This window comes from Protomyctophum parallelum, assembly GCF_964188405.1.
Source record: "Protomyctophum parallelum genome assembly, chromosome: 5".
NCBI lineage: Eukaryota > Metazoa > Chordata > Actinopteri > Myctophiformes > Myctophidae > Protomyctophum > Protomyctophum parallelum.
In genome coordinates, this window is record NC_139702.1 from 20,538,167 (window position 1) to 20,562,012 (window position 23,846).

General features: G+C 42.3%; 1 protein-coding gene across 1 annotated transcript; it reads right to left on the reverse strand.

Annotated features, from left to right (window-relative positions):
- Positions 1-22,294, reverse strand: LOC310858667 (insulin-like growth factor-binding protein 4). The gene is made up of 4 exons (XM_083764881.1): positions 21,404-22,294; positions 6,931-7,094; positions 5,481-5,606; positions 1-4,443 (listed from the first exon to the last, which is right to left on the reverse strand). Exons 1-4 carry the CDS (start codon positions 21,759-21,761, stop codon positions 4,306-4,308), a joined length of 786 nt encoding a protein of 261 aa, XP_083621007.1. The 5' UTR covers positions 21,762-22,294; the 3' UTR covers positions 1-4,305.
- Between the last annotated feature and the right edge of the window lie 1,552 nt (positions 22,295-23,846).

Below are 23,846 nucleotides of genomic sequence, written 5' to 3' on the forward strand. Positions count from 1 at the left end.
TATTTTAAATTAATTTATTACAGTGTGTACATTTCTTTTATCAAGTAAACATTTACAAAGTAACTAAATCATTTCATCATGTTCAGTGGTCACTTCAATGTTTGAATATCATTGTTTTGTCTTGTTCAGGTGTACAAGATCTTAACCATTTTAAATCCCACGCCATTGTTACACATGCAAAAGTTACTCTTCTAACATTAAAAATGAACAGATAATGTCCAAGGCAAACAGGAATAGTTCATCTCTCATAAAATGCAATTACAGTACAGCACAGCAAAGTCAGAAATCAAGTAACGTACAAGTAGCATAAATACACACAGTTTATGTAACTAGAACACCTGAAGGCTCTGGATCCAATAGGAAAGCCCAAACCATTTACCATCCCTCCTGAAGGGTTAACCCTACTACTTTGCCAAGAAAGTGTTATTGATTGTAACACGATCAGTTAATTAAATGCAAGACCTCAGGTGGGCCGGGTAAATTTGACATCTGTAACACATAAGCCACCATATCATTTACATGTGCATCAGTGCATCCACATACTTTATCCTATGTTTAGTTTCTTTGGAATTAAAAAAAAATAAAAAAAACATTTGGTTCTTAATTGCCACTATAAAGCTGCAGCAGTAATTCAGTCTCTCCAATTTGTTTAATTTCTTGCATCTCTCTTTAGATTTTGGTGAAATCTAATTAAAAAAAAGAAAGAAAAAGAAAAAGATTTTGGTGAACAATCTTTGGTCCAATTATTAGTTACATAATTGATCAAAAAAAGTGTTTGGTGACAGCAGTATTTCCGACATTGGACATTGGTGGACCCTTGGCTTGAATACTTAAATGCCACATATACTGTAAGTAGGAGATATATAGGGTAGTAGTGGATGTATATATCATGGAATATGACTGTGGAAAGCAATTCCATTCATGTTTCCCAAACAGTATAGAAAATGTATTTATTTGTAAATTGTTTAGTGTCAGCATCATGTTAATAGAATATAAATCTCTTTGCACAAAGTGGAATTTATTTACATGAAATAAATATTGTAGCTTCCTCTTTTCATTACTTTCATTCTTATTTTCTTTTCACTTATTTTCACTTATTTTCTTTTCACAGACATCTTTAAGCTTTTTGCTTAAATGGAACATACATTGTAGATAGTAGTTTAGCTCTGCTGTCAGGTTAAACTGTAAAATGACCACCGCGCCTCAGCCAAATCAAGGCAGGCCGGTGTGTCACTGGAGCTGGACAGAGTGGAGAAGAAGGAGACACTGGGGTAGTTAGTAGTTCTCTTTTATAAATGATTAGTAAAGGTGCTAGGACAGGAGTGACTGATGTTTCGACATGAACTTCATCTTTCTTCTGAGCTCCTCCAGTGTCTCCTTTTTTAATTGAAAAGGGCCAACCCCCTGGGGTTATGAAAACTATTGCTTGCATGTTTCCAAGTAACATATTGTTTGCAACAGGTTGTCTTATTTTCCCACGTTCCATTTGAGGTCATTGTGCTCTGAACTTGAAAAGGTGTGCCCTGCCAAGTACAGCTGCCCAAATACTATCATGTTAAAAGAGAGTCTACACAAAAGTTTGACAGATCCTGTTATCTTAAAAGACATATTAAATGTTCATTAAAGGGTGTGGCTCCTGAACAGGTACTCTTACCCAATTTAAATTGGCACAAAATACAGGAGTTTGAGGTCAAGTATTTGATCTCATTAGCAGTCTCCCCACACTCTTAAACCAACCCCAAACGTAATACCTAAACTAAAGCATGTGTGACATAATGCCTAAACACAACGATTTCAATGTTATGTATACATGTACTGTAGATCCATCAGCATCACTCGGCTTGAGTCGGCTATGGCTTTCACCCAATGCGTCATGGGTATGATACTACCGGTTCAAGAGCCACTACAGTAGGCTACATGTTATTAGGCTACTTTCTACGTCTACGATAGGAAGAACATCCCTAGTCGAAAATAGCCGATCTACAAGCTCAAAAGATGTTTGAGCATGTAAATCTGCTATGTTCGCTGAATGTACATCCCCGAATAGGGATGCTGGGGTTAATGTTTTTAAGAAGTCATCTAATTCAAGGTACAGTACAATCAAAATATGGAGAGATACAACACAAATATTCAAATGTTAAATGTTTGTGGCCACGGGATGGAATCAATGATGTAACAATAAATGTTGTGAGCCTCTCTCTATCTCTCTCTCTCTCTCTCTTAATCTCCAAGGCATATCAATCTACTACCAAAATGTACCAAAGGACGATTCCAGGTTATCCATTTTTGAAGAGGAATCCAATCTGAACTGCATTCACATGTCATTGCACCATGTAATACAATCAAATTGCCATAAGAATATTAACAGTCTTGCTTAGAGAATGTAAAATATCAGACGAGGAGCTAAGAGCTTAAAAATAATATAAATAATAAATGATCTTTGCTACTCAATGGATGATCCATTGCTCAATGGATAATGATGGCAGCTTGGTTTTCCATTGTGATTCAGAAGTGAGGAATTCAAGTCCTCCAAACTAAGTTTAATATTAGGTAGCACTTCTGCTGCTACCAGGAGCTTTATCGTGTGGGTGTGTGTGTGTGTGTGTGTGTGTGTGTGTGTGTGTAATGTGTGTGTGTGTGTGTGTGTATATATATATGCATTTGTATTACTAATGGACAGATGGGCAGTAACTGCAGTGACACTGCAAAAATAATGTGATGTGGCTACTTATACATTTTGATTTGTTGGACATGCCTATTTAGGTCATCATTTTGCCGATAATAAATCCACCTTCTGAGAATGTCAATCTTCAGTTCCCATCATAAAACAAAGCTCAAAAGTGCACAAGAGATTTTCTTCATTTTGTTTTGGCACAATAAGTATATAGCACCACCAAACTGCACAAATGCTGCCAAGCAGTCTATTGGAGAGTAAATCCTGCATGTTGAAGCATATTCATACAAACATGAGAATAGCACTGGCGTCTTAGCACCAGCTGGAGAAACAAGATTATCCTATCAGCAGTATACAGAGTTCTTAGCCCTGCTATGCTGCCATTCCCTCTGGACCAATAAGCTAAAGAGAGCTCATAGGCAAAGAGAGGGGATGTAGAGAGGGGGGTGGTGGGGGGGTCTAGGAGGGTGATGAAGCACATCTATTCTGGGCTTTCAGACCTCTCAGAGGTACAGTTTCCCTTTTTCAAAGCAATCTCTTTTCACTCTTCGTTTTCTAAATGTTGTGAAAAGCCGCAGCTTATCATCAATTTGTAATTCAAAGCAGGGAATTGTTGCTTCCTCCCTCCACCCGGTTTATTTACTTTCATTTCTATCTAATGCTCTCATTCCATCGTTTTTCCGCTGCTTCACTGAACCATGTTATGACCAGGCCGGGTTAAATAGTATTTGCAAATACTTTTGATGGGTTGTTTTGACCTACTTATTAGGCCACATCCACACAGAGACGTTTTCAAAAGGTTTACCGTACACATGGAATAAGAAATGTGTGTATACACATGAAACCACTGAAAACGTTTGCGGATACACCTAAAAACGTCTTTGTCTGGTCGGTGCCTTTTAGGTGACAGATCGTGAGGTTTGGGCACTTTGCATAGTTAGCTAAGATACTGTAGGTGATTTGAAAGTTAATTTATTACATTATTATACCTTTCTCTGAATAGATCTCAATCTCAATCGTAGTAGTCGCATGCGATGTGACATGATGGGAATTGTCCTGGTACAATAAATCATATCCTTCTGCTGCTCCAAGCAGGTTAAAAACGAATTATATTCAAATACTATTTCAACCACGACTGATTCCAATGATCTCACAGGATTGTTTGATTCTTTCAAAGATGAGGCAAATTAGACTTGAGTAAACCAAGATCTTGTTAAAGGATTCTTTTGTCCCACCACCTGTTACTTAAAGCGCATCTGTCTAAAAAGTATCTGTCTATGTTCACATACGGTATTAAAAACAATGCACGGATGCGCAACAGACCCATAGAGATCACATACACACACAGGGAAACAAACAATAGCAAAAGTACACAACTCTACGGTTTCCTTTTTGTTTAGAAATCTCAAGTACCGCTGGCCTCAGGTGAAGTGAAGCTTGAGGATTAAGTTCTTTACACACATAGTTATAATAATCAGCACCAGTAGAATTTGGCTGGTCCTGCTCCCACCCCCTCCTCCCCAAAAACAAACACATGCGCGTTCACACGCACGCATGCGCACATATTGTACGCTCACACACCCACACATACAGACACACTAACCCCGATTAAAGCCCAGCCCTACTCCTCCTCACTCCCTTAGGGTAGCAGTCATTAACTGGTGGCAGTCCAGATCCCCTCGCAGCTCTAGTGGTCCTGGTAGTCTCATACCCGTCTTCTGGTCTACGCACCAGCACTTTCCCCGTTGCCCGTCACGCGCTGGGTGGCACTGTGGACAAATGATAGAGGACACATGCTTACAAAAGAAGATTATGGCATGGAAGTGATAATAACAGCTGATAACAACAACATTAGATTTCATGGGAAGTCGTTAAACTGATTGTACATACAATTATTAACAGGACAAAGATTGACTTGACCGTCTCATATCGTGGCAAGTTCCTATGTTCCTTTGTTCATCATCAGAGGAGAGCCGTTAGATACCACCCCTTTATTTATACAAAATTCGGTCTTATTCACTGTGTGTGCTAAGTTTAAATAAATAACAAGGTCTGGGTAAAGTAAAGAAAAGAAAATGTCTGTACAACCTACGAACTTCTCTTCTGACATTTCTGTGCCATAAAATGATTCTTGATTGCCCCCCATGTGCAGGGGTTACAAACGATGCCACCAGAGTTTTACCATAAAGTAATTATAGTTAAACAGTAAACAGATGGGATTTAAGTCTACTTCACAACAACGTGCTATCAAGAGCAGACTGGGGTACTTTTAACCCAGACTCTGGAGAGCTGGTGCCATTAACAGGGTTCACTTTTTATCACTGACTCTATGTCTGCTCCTTTGATTGCACACATGGCTCACAGCACACCACACAGCCTTATCTGAGCTTTTATGTGCTCCAATTCTCTTATTCTTATCTATACCATTGCCCAATCCTACAAAAGCAGTATAACAAAAAAAAGGTTATCGCATCCAAAAGCTAATAGCAACCATCACTGCAAAGAAGTGATTATTGTTCAACAGTTGAAAAGGAACTCAGTTTAGTTCAGCTCTTTAGTTTTCAAACTAAATCACTTTTTATGTGACTTAAGACATTAGGTCTTGGCACGAGTCAGAACTCTTGCGCTCAATGTTCAACTGCACATTGTGTTTTGACTTATAGAAGGATTGCGCAGTTTGCAGGTGACTGGGGTTGAAAGATAAGCATATCCGTATGGGCTAACACTCAGACAGAGGTTAACAGATTAAGCACTAGAAGCAAAGCCATGAGATATTACTAGTGCTACCTACAATGAAACCACAAACCTGCTTGACATGGAAATCTCCATTCTTGTCACAGTTGGGTATTGGGATTGAATATAGATCATCATGTGTGCGTGTGTTCGTTGCCAGTCTGTCCAGTGCTCTCTGAAGCTCAGCACGACATGGAGCCTGTCCGGAAATTATACATTAAAATCACATAAAAATGAGGTACTGTAGGCTATATATATATATATATACCTGTGAGGAAACTTCAGTACGTTACTATTATTCCCCCCACATTTACTTCATTGCACTTTGATATTTATAATAATTATTTAATATTCCTATATAGTTAATTGAATGCATTATAACTTTAATTAGCACATTTTAACATCTGATTGCCTGGATTTGGATCTGCCTGGATCTGATTGCCTACTGTTTGCAGACAATCTTGTGTCACTGACAGACATTTTACGTGCTCTGCATCCTACATATAAATAACACAACTGGCTTTTCTTTTGCATTTTAATTCATGATATTGCTGTTAAAATAGTTTTGTGCTTGAAGTCTTTGAAGGTTTTATTATCTCCACCAGGCCGAAGGCATGGGGAGAGAATATGTTTTGCACTCCGTCCGTCCGTCCGTCCGTCCGTCCGTCCGTCTGCGTACAGCTAATCTCCAACACCGTTGGTCAATGCCAAACTGTGCACAAACACTCCCTGGATGCCAACGACAAACCTCTGCCCCAAGTTTTCCACAATTGCCTGTTATAGCGCCACCATGAGACAGATTTTAGCCTATTTATATTACTCGTACAGATTTTATTCATACATCATGCAAATCACTATACATAGACATGTGATCAAGACGCTAAGATTGCCTTTCAAAATTTGCAGGATTTGTCCATTTCAAACAAAATGCCTCAAATCATTAACACAGTGTGCGATTTCCGTGACATTATGCACACACATTCCCATTAGGCAGAGGAAGAAATGTCACATCTGCCGGTTATAGCGCCACCATGAAGCCGACTTTGGTAAAACACATATCTGTACATTACTCGTACATATTTTATCCATACATCACGCAAATCTGTATACATATTCTCCATAGTAATGAGATCAACACGCAACCGTTCCGCTTTCCCATATTCCAGCCCGATTGCCTTCCAAACTTTGCTAGGATTGGTCCATTTTGAACAAAATGCCTCAAATCATTAACACAGCCTATGATTTCCCTGAAATTATGCACACACATTCCCACCAGGCAGATGACGAAATGCAACTTAAATGTTTACACCTATAACTGCACTGATCTGTGTACAACTTTGTATGTGCACTACTACACATTATGAATACACTGTTACGTGTTATATACTTTTTCATATATTACTCCTACACATTTTGTCCAAACATTACAAATGCTATTATCCTGGTGGAGACCTGTGCCCCCGAGGGGCACTTTTTCTAGTTTGGTTTGAAACTGGTAAGAGGTCAAAGGGCATTGTTCTCACCAGTGCAGCCTTTGGGTCTTCCCTGGCAGTGTTGCTCCTCTGGTTGTTGGATTTAGGAATGTGTCTAGCCAGGGTCTTCTGTATGCAGCGTTTGTCCTGGGGACTACACCGGATGTTGCTGTTGTTTGGGTGCTCAGGGATGATCTCGTCTTGCCTGTCCATTGCTTCCAGGCAAAGAGAAAAGTCAGCATGCAGTACACGTTAAACATAAATGGTGCCAAATAAATAGCACTAAAAGTGATTATTTGGCTGGTAATCAAAGGGGAACCTATTTTGGTGCTATACAGCACCTATTTCAAGCCATATACTTATGCCCTATGTCAGCAATGCTACAGGTTATGAGATTGTACAATAGCTATTTCTGATTTTTTTTTTTTATCGAAGAATTCTGAAACAATATTTTGTGCAAGTGACCCCCATACAAGATTTGTATTGTTAAGATGTTTCAAAAATATTCTAAATTTGTTCAAGATATTTTGAAAATAGCCCGCTCATATATGGCTAAAGTGGTTAAATTTGTATGCTATATTAACATGGGGACAACCTGGAACCCCCTCAAGTAGCTCTGGTCCATATAGCATAATGCGTTGCATTTAGAGCTATGTTTAGTATGTTACTCTCGACTTCCGGGGCTCGCATGAATGCAGACCAGCCTCTCGTGTTTAGTGTAAATAAAAATAACGTTTTTGCTACTCACCAAAACTCACCCCGGAAGTCGAGAGTAACATAGCTCTAAATGCAACGCATTAGAGCTATGGACCAGACCAGAGCTACCCCTCAAGGAGCCCTTGGGGTCTTGGAACCCCACTTTGAGAACCACTGCAAAGAATCATACAAGGGCCGAACAGGTTCTTTGTATGACAACAGTGCTATATAGTACCTCAACCACCCTAAAGAGTGGTATAATTGTGTGTATAATTCAACTGTAAGGTGGCATGATATAGCAGAGTGGCCCTTACACATTATAGGGGCAAGCAACACATGCCAAGCAAAAAAACAAAAGAGCCTAACACAACCATTTAGGCCAGTGGTTTTCAACCAGTGGTCCTTCATGAAATTGACGGGGTTCCTGAAATGATGGAGAGTTGGTAACCAAATTGACCCCTATAGAGTTAAATTATTATAATTTTTATCTGCATTAGTTAATTTACAAGAAGTCTACACAATTAGAGAATGTAGAAGAATTGTTATTTTGTTCAACATTTGCCTGTTATCTCTCCTATAGTACCACATCAACACAGCATGGAATTGTGGACAAAATTGTATCCAACGACAACATATTAAATGTTATCAAATGGTGGTCTGTGGCTCGAATGCCAAATAAATAATGGGCCTTCATGAAGTGGGTTGAAAACCACTGATTTAGGCCAATGGGCAAAGTCATTAATGGATTTTGATTTGATATCGTGTATGACTTGACATCAGAGATAGAGCGAGAGCTACTGGGCTACTCCCACTGTCCTTCTGCATACCCACTGTCCCACAGCTGAACATACAGTGGTGGAATGTAGGCTAAAAACGAGGCCAGGTTAACCTCAAGGACACCGAGTAGCATTCTCCCTCTGGGGGGTAAACTGTACCTTGGCCCTTTTCAACTGCTGCACCACATCTATCCTACAAAGGCTGGTGCATTTGAAATGTTGCCCCGCCACGAACCCCGCCCCTGCCCTGCCACCCGCTATCCATTGTGGTTTGTGCCACATTCACCTTTGCATCCCTATAATCCTGCATTTCTCTGCCCCTGCAGGCAGCCAGCTGCTTCCTGAGGAACTCCCCCCCCCCCCCCCCCCCCCCCCCCCCCACACACACACACACACACACACACACCCTGCTCTCCCCCATTCCTTCCACAAGAACCTCTCTCGGAGCCAGATGGAGCCTCTTTCAGGGAATTTTGCACTGTCGCCAGTGGGCATTCCTGGAAACGTATACTTCTATGACTGTGTGGTAGTGCACAAAGTCATAAGATGAGCAAGACAAGGGACAGTGACCTATGGCATTTCACAGATTGGCATTCCAATCGAAACCAAACCATTCGCAGTGATTATAACCATGGCTTTAGCATTTTCAAGCTGTTCTTTTTCGAAGATCTCTGGAAAAGATCTGGATCCTGGCTCAGGTCTCAGGTGACTACCAGGCCTTACTGCTATTGGCAATAGCACAATAAAGGCAGTCCAGTATCTTCCTTGATATCCGCTCAAGCGGGTCCTTGACCTGTTTTACTTTGAATTAATAGTCATCCCATGTTCGTGTTAGAATATATGTGCTGCTCTGTGCTACACATTGGAAGGTGAGAGAGTCTCACTGAACTTCATTGACAAGGTTATTACTTGGTTTGGCCAAAGGGAAGTGTTTCTTGTCTGTTTGTATTTTTAGTCTTGTTGCCATTAGCCTTGCTCATCAGCACTTTCTCCCACAAGACCCAGCAGGGTTTCAGCTGTTTCCGCAGTCCCAAGCTGTTCTTTTCCCTCTTTTGCCATTTTGCGGTTTTCCGATTCCACACTTTTTCAGAGTGCCATTTTACACGAGCCTAAGTGATTTAGAAGTGGGTCAGGGGTGCCATGTCCTGTTTGCTACCACTGCTGTTCTCCAGGGAGGAAGCTACCATTTCTCTATGTGGTTTCACCAAGACTGGATCAACAGCTTTCAGTGTAAAACACCAGTCAAGGCTTTTAGCTAATAATACACTGTGCTGCTGTCACAGGTGGACAGCCAAAGCTATACTATAGTTGAAAAACAAAACAAAAAAAGTCAGGAAGAACAAATTGTAATTATTTGGTATTTTAACAGATTATGTTAAGTCCCAGAAAACATAAATTCACATATACTTTTATAATAATCTGTTTTAAATGAGCAGCCTGCATAAACCAAAAAGTGTGGTCCAAAGAACACAACCCTTAAATTATTCAGTGGGAAATGGACTGTATTGAATAGTGAGTAATGGTACACACAGGGGATACAGAAGGAATGACATGCAGCAATGGTCATTATTCAATCCAAATAAGTAGGAGACTATTACCCCTTTGTGTGAACAGCTATAGGGTCTCTGTAGGGACTGCACTCTCAATACATCCTTTATATCCTTAGGGTATGCCACAACTCTGCTCAGAAGTGTCATATAATGTACTGATAAATGGCTGTTCTGAGCACTGTTATCGGAATGTCATTTAGCCCGTTCATCCAGTCATATGCCGGCCCCTTAACACAATGATGTGCTCAGCTAGGATGACAAATATTGATTTTGGTGGACTAATGGCCTTTCCTCGAGTAACACCTTAAACTAAACTTTAGGGAGCATGTCTTGCAATATACAGACTAGCTTGCAGTTGACAATCAAGCCGTTTCTGTTGCTAAAACTGTGTCTAAACAATTAGAGGTAAAACAAGTCTTTAGGGCAGTCCTACATATTGGGACGGTGATGTGACTTGTTTTCAATGCAGTAGGTGTAGGTCATATAGGTGCCAGAGAGGGGGTCCCAATTGGGGAATGACTGGTGTTGCGTCGGTCGGGGTTGTTCAATTATCTAAAGTCCAATAAATAGGCTGTAGACAGAGGTTCAATGGAACCTAGCACTGGCATATTGAATGATTACAAAATGGGACCATGTCCTTTCATGATATGAATATGAACAGCAAATGAACATGAATAAAAGCAGATACGGCCTGTTATATTGCGAATCTATCGAGATTCGCTCCATATCAGTCCGTTGGTAGGGGCGCTCCTCAACTCGCAGGTCAGTACTCAGATGTCTGTCCTGGAGAGCTCTCACATGTCTCTACTTTTTCTGACACTATAGATCTCTCTGTCTCTCCGTGACCTTGCTATGCACGACTAGTGTAAGTAATGGTTAACGCTCTTATAGGTCTACTTTATTTCATCACTGGTCTATTTATTTACTTTTGGTGGTCTCTCTAGCACCATTTTGTTGCACAATTGTCGTCGTGTATTGGCTGTCGCTGCAGACTTGCCTCTTGCCGCAATGACCATTCTGGCTATAGTCTACCCTACGTGCAGTAAGTGAAGATGCTCTCTAGTCTCTCACTCTCACCCCCCCCCCCCCCCCCCACACACACACACACACACACACTTTGTACGTCCTGACAGCGCCACTTGTGTAGGTTTGACTGCAGTGCAGACCAGGTCTCTCCATGGAGCAGGACTGTAGTGTGATTGCGATTAAAGTTCTCAAACTCTGCCCGAACCCGACCAGGCCCGACCAAGCCCGACCCGACCCGACGTTTTAGGGCCGGGCCGGGCCCAAAAAATATGCTAATTAGTCGGGCCGGGCCGAGCCTCGGGCTCTGTGATTTTCCGCAATTTTTTTTTTTTTTTTTTTTTTTTTTTAAGTGTTAATAAAAATAGCAATTCTGTTATTTGTGTAATGTGATTGTGTACACGTGTATGTATTTATTATGAAGAGGGCTGCGCTAGGGGATTAACTTGTGACAGGAGGACTGGAGACGGGGTCGCATCGCACTGGCATTTCAGACTCGGAGGCCTCGTACACACATGTCAAACCATGTGACTTCCATTGGAAAAGCATTGAGAATGAGGCGGCCATGAAACACAGACAGAACAGATCATGTCAGTCCAGCATGTGTGTACGAGGCCAGAGCAGCATTGCAGCCTGCCCCGCGCGCAGGCAGTAGAGAACAGTGGACGGTGAGAGACTTGCGTGCCTTGCTACCGCTGGTTTCCCTCTGGTTTGCGCACCAAACGAGCTACTAACCACCAGTTAACTTGCCAAGTTGCCATATGCTTAAATATTTTATCAAATCAATCGGATTATCACAGCTGAAGAAGCGTCAGGTTTTCGTCATGTTGCACCGAGTCTCGTTAACCCAGCTGGCTGCGATGAATAAAACCTAATTATTAATCAACGTCAAAAAACGATCCAGTGATATATAAGCTACACGTACTGTAAAGCAACTTCACTTCAGAGGAAACTAAGGGAGGGAGCTGCAGCAGCTATTCGTGTTTACTCACCAGTCACCACCACCACTGTATGGAATCCATTAGAATGATTGGAAATGGAAGTTATGGAACATAACCTATTCTAACGTGAGTTACATACATCCTTTATTTAGATAAATCCGTTGATCTCCGTTCTCACTTTCACACTGAAACACGGCGCCGCTGCGCTGCCATTTAGTGCTGCTTTTTTTTCTCTCTCTTTTTTTTCTGTCGGGCTTTTGTCGGGCTTCGGGCTTAACATTATGGCAATTTTTAGGGTAGGGCCGAGCCTCGGGCCCACCCAGTTAGGGTAGGGTCGGGCCGGGCCATAATTTTTGGGCCCGTTGAGAACTTTAATTGCGATTGCTTCTATATTACCACTATAACATGGTGCCAATCAGACATCTATAATAAAGTTGGAGATGTCTGATCTTGTCTGACAATGTGAGACTAATGCTGCAGGCTTGGGCTAGGGCAGGTCGCCTTACTAACTGTTGTTCACCACGGAATGCAGACCATGATGCCTCCATGTGGAAACTAACCGTGCGCAATTTCTAAGTAGATTATAGCTGATTGCCACCATATTGATATGCAACTCAGACACAGCACTGAGTGCGGCCATCAACAACTCAGCTAAGGCCTTGCTCAGCTGCTCCTCCCGGGGCTCAAGGTTTCTGTTGGCGCGCCTGCCTTGTTTTCAAAGCCAAAATGTTTTGTGAGTCAACATGGTCCACAGGGTTGCATTTCTTTGGCATCAACAAGGTAGCAAAAGCTATTATATTGTTTTGACGTGGTCTGCAGGTCCATAATTCCTTTGGTGAAATGATATGCAATGCATTATACTAACACCGGGTCGGGAACAGCCATGTTCCAGCCATGGTGTCAGCATGCCATGACACCTAAGGTCTGTCAGTTGCACTGATACAGTATGCCGAGGGAACATAGGATCTAAGCTGACCCCACTATGGTTATGCCCACAGATTCATGCAACAAATGTTGTTACATTTCTTATGATCAAGGATTTAGATGTGAGGTGCGAGAGAGCATAGGCTATTAGGCTAACAACTAGTGACTAGTCTAATGGTAATGGATGGATTGCCGGGACAAATGCAGAATGCAGAGTTCTACTTGGAGGAAGAGCCCTGACTAATCTAATAGTCCATATGTCCCATGACCTTTCCTGTAGTGCGAAAATTCAGGCCAAAAAGTCAACTTTGCACACAAGACATCTCATAATCTAAAACAGTGCTACAGGGACGACATCATTTTGTAGGCCAAACTGGAAGATATCACTGATATGGGTTCCCAGTGCAGATTTCCCATGGATTTTTTTCCCATGGATTTTGTGTTTTGGATAAATTAAGAAAAATATGACTAAGGGGGCAGTCACACTGGCCCCTTGGGCATTCAAGGGGGGTCCTTGAATGGCAACAAACCGATCCGTTGCCATTGAAAAGCATTGGCAGAATCTGCCGGCCTAGGCACCCAAGCTATTTTGTTTTGTTCAACAAGATAATATGCACATATCAACTGCGTGTTCCTAAAAGCACATAACGGGTGTAAGGAACAGCACACCCTCTAGCGGCTGCTACCTGGGGTTTTAGTGTCATATTGTTTCCCAGAGTTTATGACGACTGAATCCAACTAGTGTTATACTGCCTCAAACTATTCCTGTCAGTCAACAGGAGATGCTGTCTGAGTGCTGGACAACAGTGTTTCATGCTCAAGGCTGGAGAATTCATAGAACCACCAGAGCCGCAGTCAGTGCCGTTGCCAAATAACCATCCAAGTTTGAGTTTAAGCAATAAAAACAACCCATGAGAACAATTGTTACATTGTTACTCTACAAGCTCTGCAGCGACTTTCAAGAAGCACATGTAACCAAAAGTGAATAATGTGTGCAGCATAATAATAATAATTTGAAAAGTGACTGATGATTTTTAAAAGTAATAAACGTAATTAGGAAAACTCTGTCCCAAATTGTATTACGATATATTGATACGGATAAACATGGGCCCCTGAATCTGATGCCATCCAACTATTTGATACCGTTCAGTATGGATTCAGAATGATCTCAATTAAGCTGTGGTTGTTGGATTATTATTGTGTAGAAATAACTGTCAATGTTAATGGATTACATGTCTACTGTTGAGGCTTCAGAGTACTAAACGTGACGTCATGTGGCAGCCAAGTCTACAGACTTTTAATGTTTGTTTAGAGTACAGTGTTTGTTTAAAGGAGTGAGGAGCCCCTCACTTAAGTGTGATTTCTTATATGGGTCTATTTGGTACCTGATGTGTCCAGTCTTCTGGGGAAAAATGGTGCCCAGACACTTTGCAGCTGCCTTTACAGTTACCTTCAGGAGTGGGACCTGCACTACTGACATTTTTGAGGGGTGATAGCCCCTCATATGTCCAGCTTTTGGTGTACATTAAATCCCACTGACAATGAATGGACAATTTTGAGTGTTCGTGTAAACACAAACATTGCGTAACACAAACATTGAAGACGAAGGTGAGGATGCAAATTCTTATTGGCCGGTATGAGATGATGTACGATAATAAGATTTCTTTATTGAGCAATGGTCACGGTCACACAGTAAGGTCAAGGTTTTGCTTGTAGACGAATCCGCAGAGAGGTGTAGGCCAGCTGTAGGAAATCAATGCTGCAGCGTCAAGCTGCGCTTAATGTGACACCTCAGACGAATCCACGGAGGGTTGCCCCAGGCGCAGTCATAGCTGCAGGGCGCCGCTCAATGGAATCCGTCTATACATGGGTCAGTGTGAGGGAGGGGCCATGGGGTGATGCCTGAAGCAGCAGGATACCCAACGCCTGTGACTAATGAACTGATTGGCTGGCAGCCATTCAGCCTGGGCACACCTGAACTTCCATGCGCGGCCAAAAGAAGCTGTCTGCCGGCGTCTCTTGCGGGTTTTTAGACAGCTGGTGGATGGAAATTAAGCTCCACCCATGCAGCAGAATGCCACTGGGGCAAGCTTTTCGGTGAATTTCACTCGTGTTTAGTGATAGTGTGATAGAGAAAAGTTCAATACATATTACACCCACAATGGACCATTCAGTGAATGTCTTAGGAATGGGTGGACCAAAGGAGAAGTTCCCAACTTCATTTCTCTTTTTTTTTATTTTGCCCCCCCCCCCCCCATGATAGGGCCCCCCCATGAAATCTTTTTTTGTGAAAAGTCATGATGAAATATTAAAGAAGAGTACCTCAAGTTGCCATGTATTGCTGTACTGCAATATATTTTGATAAGAAATATTTTTTATGGAATATTTTATATTGGGTCAAATATACCCATGTTTAGTGATGGTGTAAAAAATATGTTTAGTGTTCTAGGGTTAAAAAAAACATTCAATATATTTATATTATATAAATTATATTTATTATAAAAAATATAGACTGTATGAATAAGATTAATAAAATGATATTGAAAAAAAAAGTATAATATCAGATATTCAGTTATTTCACTTAATTCAAATATCACTTCTTTTTTTGTTTTGTTGTGATAATCCTCCCAACTATAGAGTGTGCTGACTATATAAGGAGTTCCTCCCTGTTCACTGGGGTGAGCCCCTGGGGTAAAAAAAAACATAGGTTTCGTTTTTGGCTAGGTGGCCAAGTCTTCATCCAATCAGGATGAGAGGGGCCTTCCGCCAATCATGATCGAGCAGAGGCGGCCTTGGTGTGCGTGCTGTTGGCCTGTTGTGTGTCCCCCACTGTAGAGCGTGTGCACGTGCACATCTTGCTACCGGGGCAGACTGGGGTTTTTTCCAAATCACCCAAATCACTGAATGCTCCTTTAACGTAAAATTCTCATTCATAAATAATTTCTACATAATAAAAAGTTATAATAAAAACAAGACAGAAGACAGCGGAATTCATAGCGGAATTATCAGCTTATATCATCATATATCATCATGCATTATCTCATACTGACCATTGGCCAATCAGAATGCCTGTTGCCTGTAATTGGTTAGCTGATTTGCTCGTTTACATATGACGTACATTTTCCCTTCAATGTCAATGGCGTTTTGATGTTTAATTTACGTCATATTTAGTGGAATTCTGACGTCATTTCTCCGTTTATCGTGAATGCCAAAACTTGAGACGGGCGGGGACAAAACTTTGCAGACATTTGACCAGAATTCTCTTACGTGGTCAAAGCTGTTTATAGAAGGGGCTAGCGCCTCTTAAAAATCACACCCGTGTGAAGTGAGGGGCGCTCATCATCATCGTACATCATCATCAAGAATGGTGGTACCTTATTGGCCAAACGTTCCCACCAACATCATCTGATTGGTCATCCGATTTGCTCGTCCTTATATGACGTAAAATTTCCTTTAGGTAAATTTAAGTTTAGGCCTCATTTATGTCATATTTGGCGGAAATCTGACCTAATTTCTCCTTTCATTGTCAATGGCAAATATTGAGACGTGTGGGGACAAGATTTAGCGGACATTTGACCTGAATTCCCCTTTCATTGTCAATGGCAAATATTGAGATGTGTGAGGACAAAAGCTGTATAGGAGGGGCCTCAAAATCACAGCTGTGTGAAGTGAGGGGCGCTCTTATCATCATACATTATCATATATCATCTCATTCCGGCCAATCACAATTTGTGTCCTCACCTTCATCTTCAATGAACTGGCCATTCATTGTCAATGGCATTCAATGTTTGTGTTACGGTTAGGACAATGTTTGTGTTTACACAAACCCTCAAAGCTGGATATAGGAGGGGCTACTGCCCCTCAAAAATGTACACAATTGTATCATTAACTTGGTTTCTACTTAATACAGCTATATTTGCTCACAGATCTCTGAAATGAAGTGAGTTGCAGTAATTCTGAGTTTTTATCACTTGTTAATGGCCTGTATATAATTATTGTAACATACCCACAGAGATGTTTCCAGGGTCAATATGTGTTTTATTTCAGACTTTTATTTTGAAGGGTTTCCTGCCCAAAATTCAGTTCTCCAGTGCTTTTATTTGAATGATTTCCTGCCCACAGTGCCAAATCAGTTGCAATTAAATTATCAAGTTCACCTGTGACTGAGGACAACGCCCAGGATGGGGTTGCACACTGAAGATCATAAAACTGCCACCTGCCCACCTCTGTGGTAAGGAGATTAAGGAACAGATACTGCCACAAGAGAGGAATGGCATACATGGAGAAATATGTTTGTTAAGGAAGGGACGGACGGTACCGAAAAGGAAGGACGGTTAGCCAAACAAGCCCTGTAACAAACTGCTATGCCACTTTATTAGCACCTGGCTGGAAGGGGAACAAGGTTAATCATTGTATTATTTGTCATATCTTGTATTTTCACTGTTGAATTTGAATTTCACTGAATTTGTTGGGTTTGTCATGGTTGATACAAAGGGGGTTTTGAGTTATGTTTCACAGTAAAAAGTTAACAGTGATTAACTTTGATTATGGGTTCATGTGAACATTTACGCTGTTTGTTTAGGTCTATATGCATATGTCTCAACCTTTGCTGATTTGTTTATGGATTTATTAATTTACTTGTTATGTATTGTATATTTACTTTTCTCAGTTTCTACGGTGAATTTTGAAATAAAAATAAAGTATCAGTCAAAATCATCAGTCGGCTTCACCCTTATTGTCCAGCCGGGGTGGGGTCCGCTACATATATGTCTACATATACAGACTACTACATATACAGACTACAGAAGATAAACCTATCCTACAATAATTTAATTAGGTCAAACTGTCTTGTATAATTGTTGAAATTATTTATCATGCTTTAGTTTTAGGGTCATGACTGTTCTAATGGAAATGTATTTCCTCTCCAGCTAAGTTGTGACAGCAAATCACTGCTGAATTGCTTGTAATAAACATCTTGTTTTGTGTTTGCAAAAGGTATGCTATGAATGAACATGGGCCAGATGTTGTCATTATTGATGTAGATTCCTGGCAGATTTGAGCAAGGCTGCTTTAATGTGTTCACATGACATAGGCCTATGAAATCAGAGAGCTTTGGGATTGTGATTTCACCATCCTCTTCAGATTGGGAATATTTCATGGCCAAGACCACGTTGGATTGTTTGTGTATCGCCTCCACAGCTCAAACAACAGAAGGGGGTTGCTCTCCCGTGGAGAAGGGCAATAATTAGCTAATCATATTTACTCCTGCATTAAAGTCCCAGCTGTAAAAATGTGCAGCATAACCCAAAACAAGCAAATATTATACAACATCAGGGGATATCTGCTGAGAAGGGATTTGGCACCATAAGGTACTGTACTCCTACAGTACATAGTACATACATCCTTAATCAGCCCAAATTGGGGTGTTTTCATACAACAACATGGACAGTGAAGAATTTAGGTTATTACACTGGCTGTATAAGGACTAAGTCACATTGGGCTGAATTGTGTTGGAATTAACAAAATACTTGACAACTTCATTAATTCATTGGCGTCTGTAGGCATTGGGCTGTTTCATATCTGACATCTGTATCTGTTTGTAAATAATACCCATTTCACAGTTCGCTGGAGGCATTTGAATATGACACCAGGGGAGACTTGGCTGGAATGTTGGAATGGATGCCAGCACATGCATAATGATTTATTCTAAGTAGTACAGTGGGTTTCTAAGAATTGTAAATCAAGAAGCACCGAGGAAGTGCCTTGGTCTTGGATGTGAGATGCAGAATAGTGGTTGCCGTTGCTATGGAAATTGAATTTTAGAACAACCTTAGGCCTGATTTAATTTGAGAACAGTATTAAGGCTACACAGTTTTAAACCAAGGAAAATGATGGGATCATGTAACATGCATTTTCTTGTTTTTAAATAGCCTTTACATAAATATTTAGAAATTGTGCTTGAAACCTGATCTAATTATCAGCCAGTACAAGACAAGACTTAATGAATGATACAAACAGTATGCAGACAGTATTTGCCTGCACCCCTAAATTCACTGGCCTGTCAGCATCGTTTTCTATCACATGGCGTCCCTTTTTTATGAATCCCATTTATTTTCTAAAAACCCTCATCTATTTTTATCTGGCATGTTCACTGTTGCTAGGAGTGGAGCAGTGCGGGACGTGTATTCAAGTGATGCACCCCCTGGTTTAATAATGCATAAGTATGGGGAATGCACCACAAAGGACTTCTCCTTGTGACTCCTTGTGTACTTGTGACTACACAGAAAAATTCTCAGTGTTAGTTGAATTCTGAGTGTTTTCATAGTCGGTAAAATCAACACAGAGTATTTAGCAGTGTACAGTTACTCTCCTCAGCCTCTCTCCGAACTCCGATGCCAGGGTTTACGTTGAGCATTCTTATACAGTACAGGAGGTTTGGAGACATTGCTGAGGAGTATGGATGTACATTGAGATTTATTGAGCAGAGCCTCCCTGCTTTGTTATGACAAACTCTAGGGGTGAGAAGGAGAGGGGATTAAAACAGAACTTGGCATACATATTCCAGAACACTGAAAACAAAACTTCTAAACTTTCCAAAATGTTCCGTGTGTCACTGCCCCACCCTGGAGAATGGAACAGATAACCCAGTTCTCTTTTGGCAGATCGGACTACAGAACATCAAAGCCATTCGGTAAACAATGTTTAGGAAAAACATTCTCAAAGATTAAGCAGCGTGGTTGGACGGAGCCGGGCCAAGCCGAGACTGCCCTCCTTTTATCATGCTCTAAACAGCTTTCCTCTTCTTTCTGATTCCGTTTAGTCACGCTATGTGCCGGCCTAACCTATGTTGGCCCCGCACAGGGAGCAGAAGGCTCTCATTTCGGCTCTGGCAGCTAGAGTGCCGATGAGCTCATCTTTGTAGAAGAGCTGGACACGGTGGGCGATGTGCTTGAAGGCTTGGGAGGGGAGAGAGGTGGGTGGGGAGGGGGGGGGGGGGGGGGTGGGGGGCTTAGAGAGGACCAGGGGAAACAGATGCAGCATTAGAGAGAATTGCTGGGAGCTTAATGTTGGTTAAGTTGAAAAGTTTTCTGTTCTGGCAGTAACAGACAGCCTGTTGCCACCAGTGATAACCCTCTGGGAAGCAAGGCTTAGCAAAAAAGCAGCTCTGGGCCAATTAGCAAGCGATCTGGAACAAATGAGAGAAATGCACTGTTCGCGGCACGTTTTTAACGACCACCTCCCAAAACTCACATGCCATGCCATAATGGAAATTAGATTCAGACAACTGTATTCATCACAAAAAGGGCAATTCACCCGCCGTCACAACCGCTCCATAGTCTTTGTAGAGAGACAAGGGAGAAATATGGGAGAGAGAATTCCATCAGTAACATGGGGACAAGACAACATCCTCAAGCAGGCACAGGAAAGAAGGTGCGCTAAGATATGCAGCATTAAACGCTTTCCAGGTTTAAAGTGGAAACAGACTGTGATAGACTGTGAAGGACGTATACACTGCTAAGAGGGGGGGGGGGGGCATACAACAGGAGTCAGGTGTCTGCCAACAAGAGCATGATAAAGACATCACTTGTGAAAAGGAGTTAAACATCTGCAGCAAACAGGAGGAGGAGTAAGTGGAACGTAGTTGGAGGAAGAGGACAAGAGACATCCGTGGAAGTGGATTACTGATTGCAGGGAGCTCTAATAGCCCCAGACTGGCCACACTCCATTACAGAGTCATTTCATGCAGCAGACAGGCAGCTTTTATTACCTACTCTCATTACACACACACTGCCCAACATTGCACTCTTCTCCACACCACACCACAGATGTCCGTACGTCTGCATGCATGCTCTCCACATGTGCCTGTGTGCAGGACCACAGATCAACATGCAGACTCACACACAGTGTATGTACATGCACACACATGCAAGCACTGCACGTTCTCTTTGCACTAATGCAGAATCATGAGTGCATGTGTGTGTGCCCATGTGCAGCCATCACCGCGGGTCCTCTGTGCTCCTCTCTGGAGATCTATGTGGGAACAGCGGGGGCCAATTCACAGCAAGTGGCCGTGCGTGAGACAGCAGTGGAACTGTATGTGCTCTCATGGGAGCAGTGAGGAGCTGGCGTATGTGTGCTCCTGTTCAGGGCTTAGCCGAGATTAGGGTAAACAAGCAGCACCCCCACCCTGACCCAGCCTGGCTCAGGTACGACCCAGGGGAGCAGAAAGAGAGAACATTCTGCTCTGCTCCGCCACAGGCCCAAAAGAGAGACAGACAGACACAGAGAGAGAGAGAGCTGGAGACACACGCCCGGTGATGAAGAAACTACATCAACAGTGACTAGCTGCCTTTACATGATCCACACCGTTACCAGTACTCTTATATCCCAATTTTAGACACATTTTGAGTTTGATTATAGATCATCACTGTTGGAGATGTACAAGGTGTACTACCTTTACTACCCTTGCATGCAACGACACCATTCTAAATGATTTGGGTATTTAAATAGTTCCAGTGGTCATTTCAGCACACTGAAGTAACTCCCCCACCCCCCTCTTGAGTCCCCTCGCACACAAACAACGACCAGTAACACCACCAGATGAATTTCTCACCTGAGTTCTCCTCCACCTCCCTTTCGTCGGTGCACACCCCCTGGCCGTGCATCAGTGAATGTAAAGGCCTCTCTACCCCACGTGGTGGGAAGCAGCGGAGCCCTGTGCGACAGCGAGGGGAGTAGACACCACAGTTTGTCCCCTTAGGCAGGGCACAGGTGGGGCAGCATCCACACCCTGGCTCACGCACTGTCTCCGTACAGCCGTCCGGCAGACGGCAGTTGGCCAGCCGCTCCTCTGGGCACACAGGGCAACGGATGGCCTCTTCTGGCAGGCACAGCGTCACCAGAGACAGGGTGCCGAAAGCCCACAGGCCCAGACAGAACTGTGCTGCTGCCATGCCACCTTCACGCACCATGGCAGCCCCTACACCTGCACACAAATGTATGCCCGATGATGTGGTCCCTTGGTTTTATGCACGTCTATTGTGTCAGATTTTTGTTTCGTTTTCTGTCTTTAGTTTGCTGTCTTTTTTTGTAGAATAAGGGGGGATTCGGTGGAAGGCTTTGTCCGTAATGGTCTTTGATCTTGCCAGCTGGTTAGTGTTTCAAATGCAGGGATACAATGCCTCTCCTGTATTGGCTGTCCGTTCCTCAGATTCGATTTCACAGAGGCAAAGATGCAAGCCTACTCCTGTTCTGCTTGGCTGGCAAAAATAGTGTTATTTTTTAACTAGTTTTCAATATGTTACAAAGAACACAAGTAAGAATATCCACTAGTGCATTCAGGTGAGTCTTCAAGTTCAAATCTCCAGATCCCTGGAACCTGACCCCTTCCTCTGAAACAGAAGAAGCTTGTTGAGCCAGTGTTCAGATGGAAGCAGGTCATCAAACACCAGTCTTTTGCAGAAATAGCAGCAGTTTCCTCTTTTGCTGGTGTGCAATGCAATGGACTCACTCCTAAGAATGGCTCTACATGAGTCGCTCTCCTTGGACTTTATACTGGCTCATGGACACGCCTCCTCCTACAGTGAGAGAGAGAAGCTGAAAGGCACAGCAAAGAAATGCCAGGGTAGAGCTCTCACTCTGTATCTCTCTCTCTCTCACTCTGTCTTTTTCTCTCTGGCTTCCACACACACTGAAGCTTACATACAAACACACTCACTCACACTCTCCCTCACTTGTCCTCTCGCAATCAGAGTGCACAGAGAAGAAAGAAAGCTGAATCACCTCACTAGATAATCATGCACAAACACGCACACCCACATGTGTGTGTGACTGTGGACGCACATGCACACACACACACACACACACACACACACACACACACACACACACACACACACACACACACACACACACACACACACACACACACACACACACACACACACACGCAAATATTACAAATTAATTCATTAATTTCCCTGAAAATATTACATTGTTACATTGCAACACAAGAGCTTGTACAGTAGATTTGCTATTTTCAAAATACTTTTGGAAAGGTTTGTTGAACAAAGGGATGCCAGGGAGGTTTATGTAGCCATTTGTGCAAGTCTTTTATTTTACTTCAATATGATGATTGTTTTACCCTCTTTTGTTTGCAACATTTTGTAACTTCCATACCAAATTGCAATGCAAAGCAATTATTATTATTATCATCATTATTATTATTATATTATTATTATTATGTTGTTTAGATAGTAGTAGTACAACTACAACATCATTCTCTGCTAGTCTTTCTGCTATTCATTTTTCAACATATTTCGTGAAAATAATGTCGCGAGTACGCAAGTATGAACATTTCATTAAACTGCACAGCTAGAGATGGAATGAGAAGTACTTTTCTGTCCTGGTTTTAATCTCTCTTGTTAAAACATTTTTATTCGTACAAAAAGGGATTAAGAAAAAACATACCATCATGCTCCTTTTTAATCCTTTCCACAGTCCCATTCACTTATACTACACACAATAGTGCACACCTTCAGAGCTAAAGCATTGTGCAAAATTACAAAAGCGACAGCAAAGCTCATGCCTTCTCCCTCAACAACATAGCCTCTGTGTGTGTGTGTGTGTGTGTGTGTGTGTGTGTGTGTGTGTGTGTGTGTGTGTGTGTGTGTGTGTGTGTGTGTGTGTGTGTGTGTGTGTGTGTGTGTGTATGCGTGCGTGCGTGTGTGTGTGTGTGGGGGGGTACACCAGGCGGGACACTATGGCGACAACTGAGCAACCATATACCTTCCCCAATTCCTCTCTCTTCTCTCTCTCTCACACACACACACATACGCACACACACACACACACACACACACACACACACACACACACACACACACACGCACGACACACACACACACACACACACACACACACACACACACACACACACACACACACCACCACCACCACCACCAACGGAAACTTGATAGCTATAATAGGTAAATGGACAGTACCCCTGCTCCACATTGGTACCCTAGCTGCCCCCACACATCTTAAAAAAGCCTCCC

What these genes read in the sequence shown, in the direction of transcription:
- LOC310858667 (XM_083764881.1), bottom strand. Translation starts at nt 21,761, where the DNA reads ATGGTGCGTGAAGGTGGCATGGCAGCAGCACAGTTCTGTCTGGGCCTG. An exon ending in AAGACCCAAAGGCTGCACTG is followed by an intron (nt 5,607 to 6,930) that starts GTGAGAACAATG and finishes ATTTCCGGACAG; the next exon opens with GCTCCATGTCGTGCTGAGCT. An exon ending in GAGATTTCCATGTCAAGCAG is followed by an intron (nt 4,444 to 5,480) that starts GTTTGTGGTTTC and finishes ATTTGTCCACAG; the next exon opens with TGCCACCCAGCGCGTGACGG.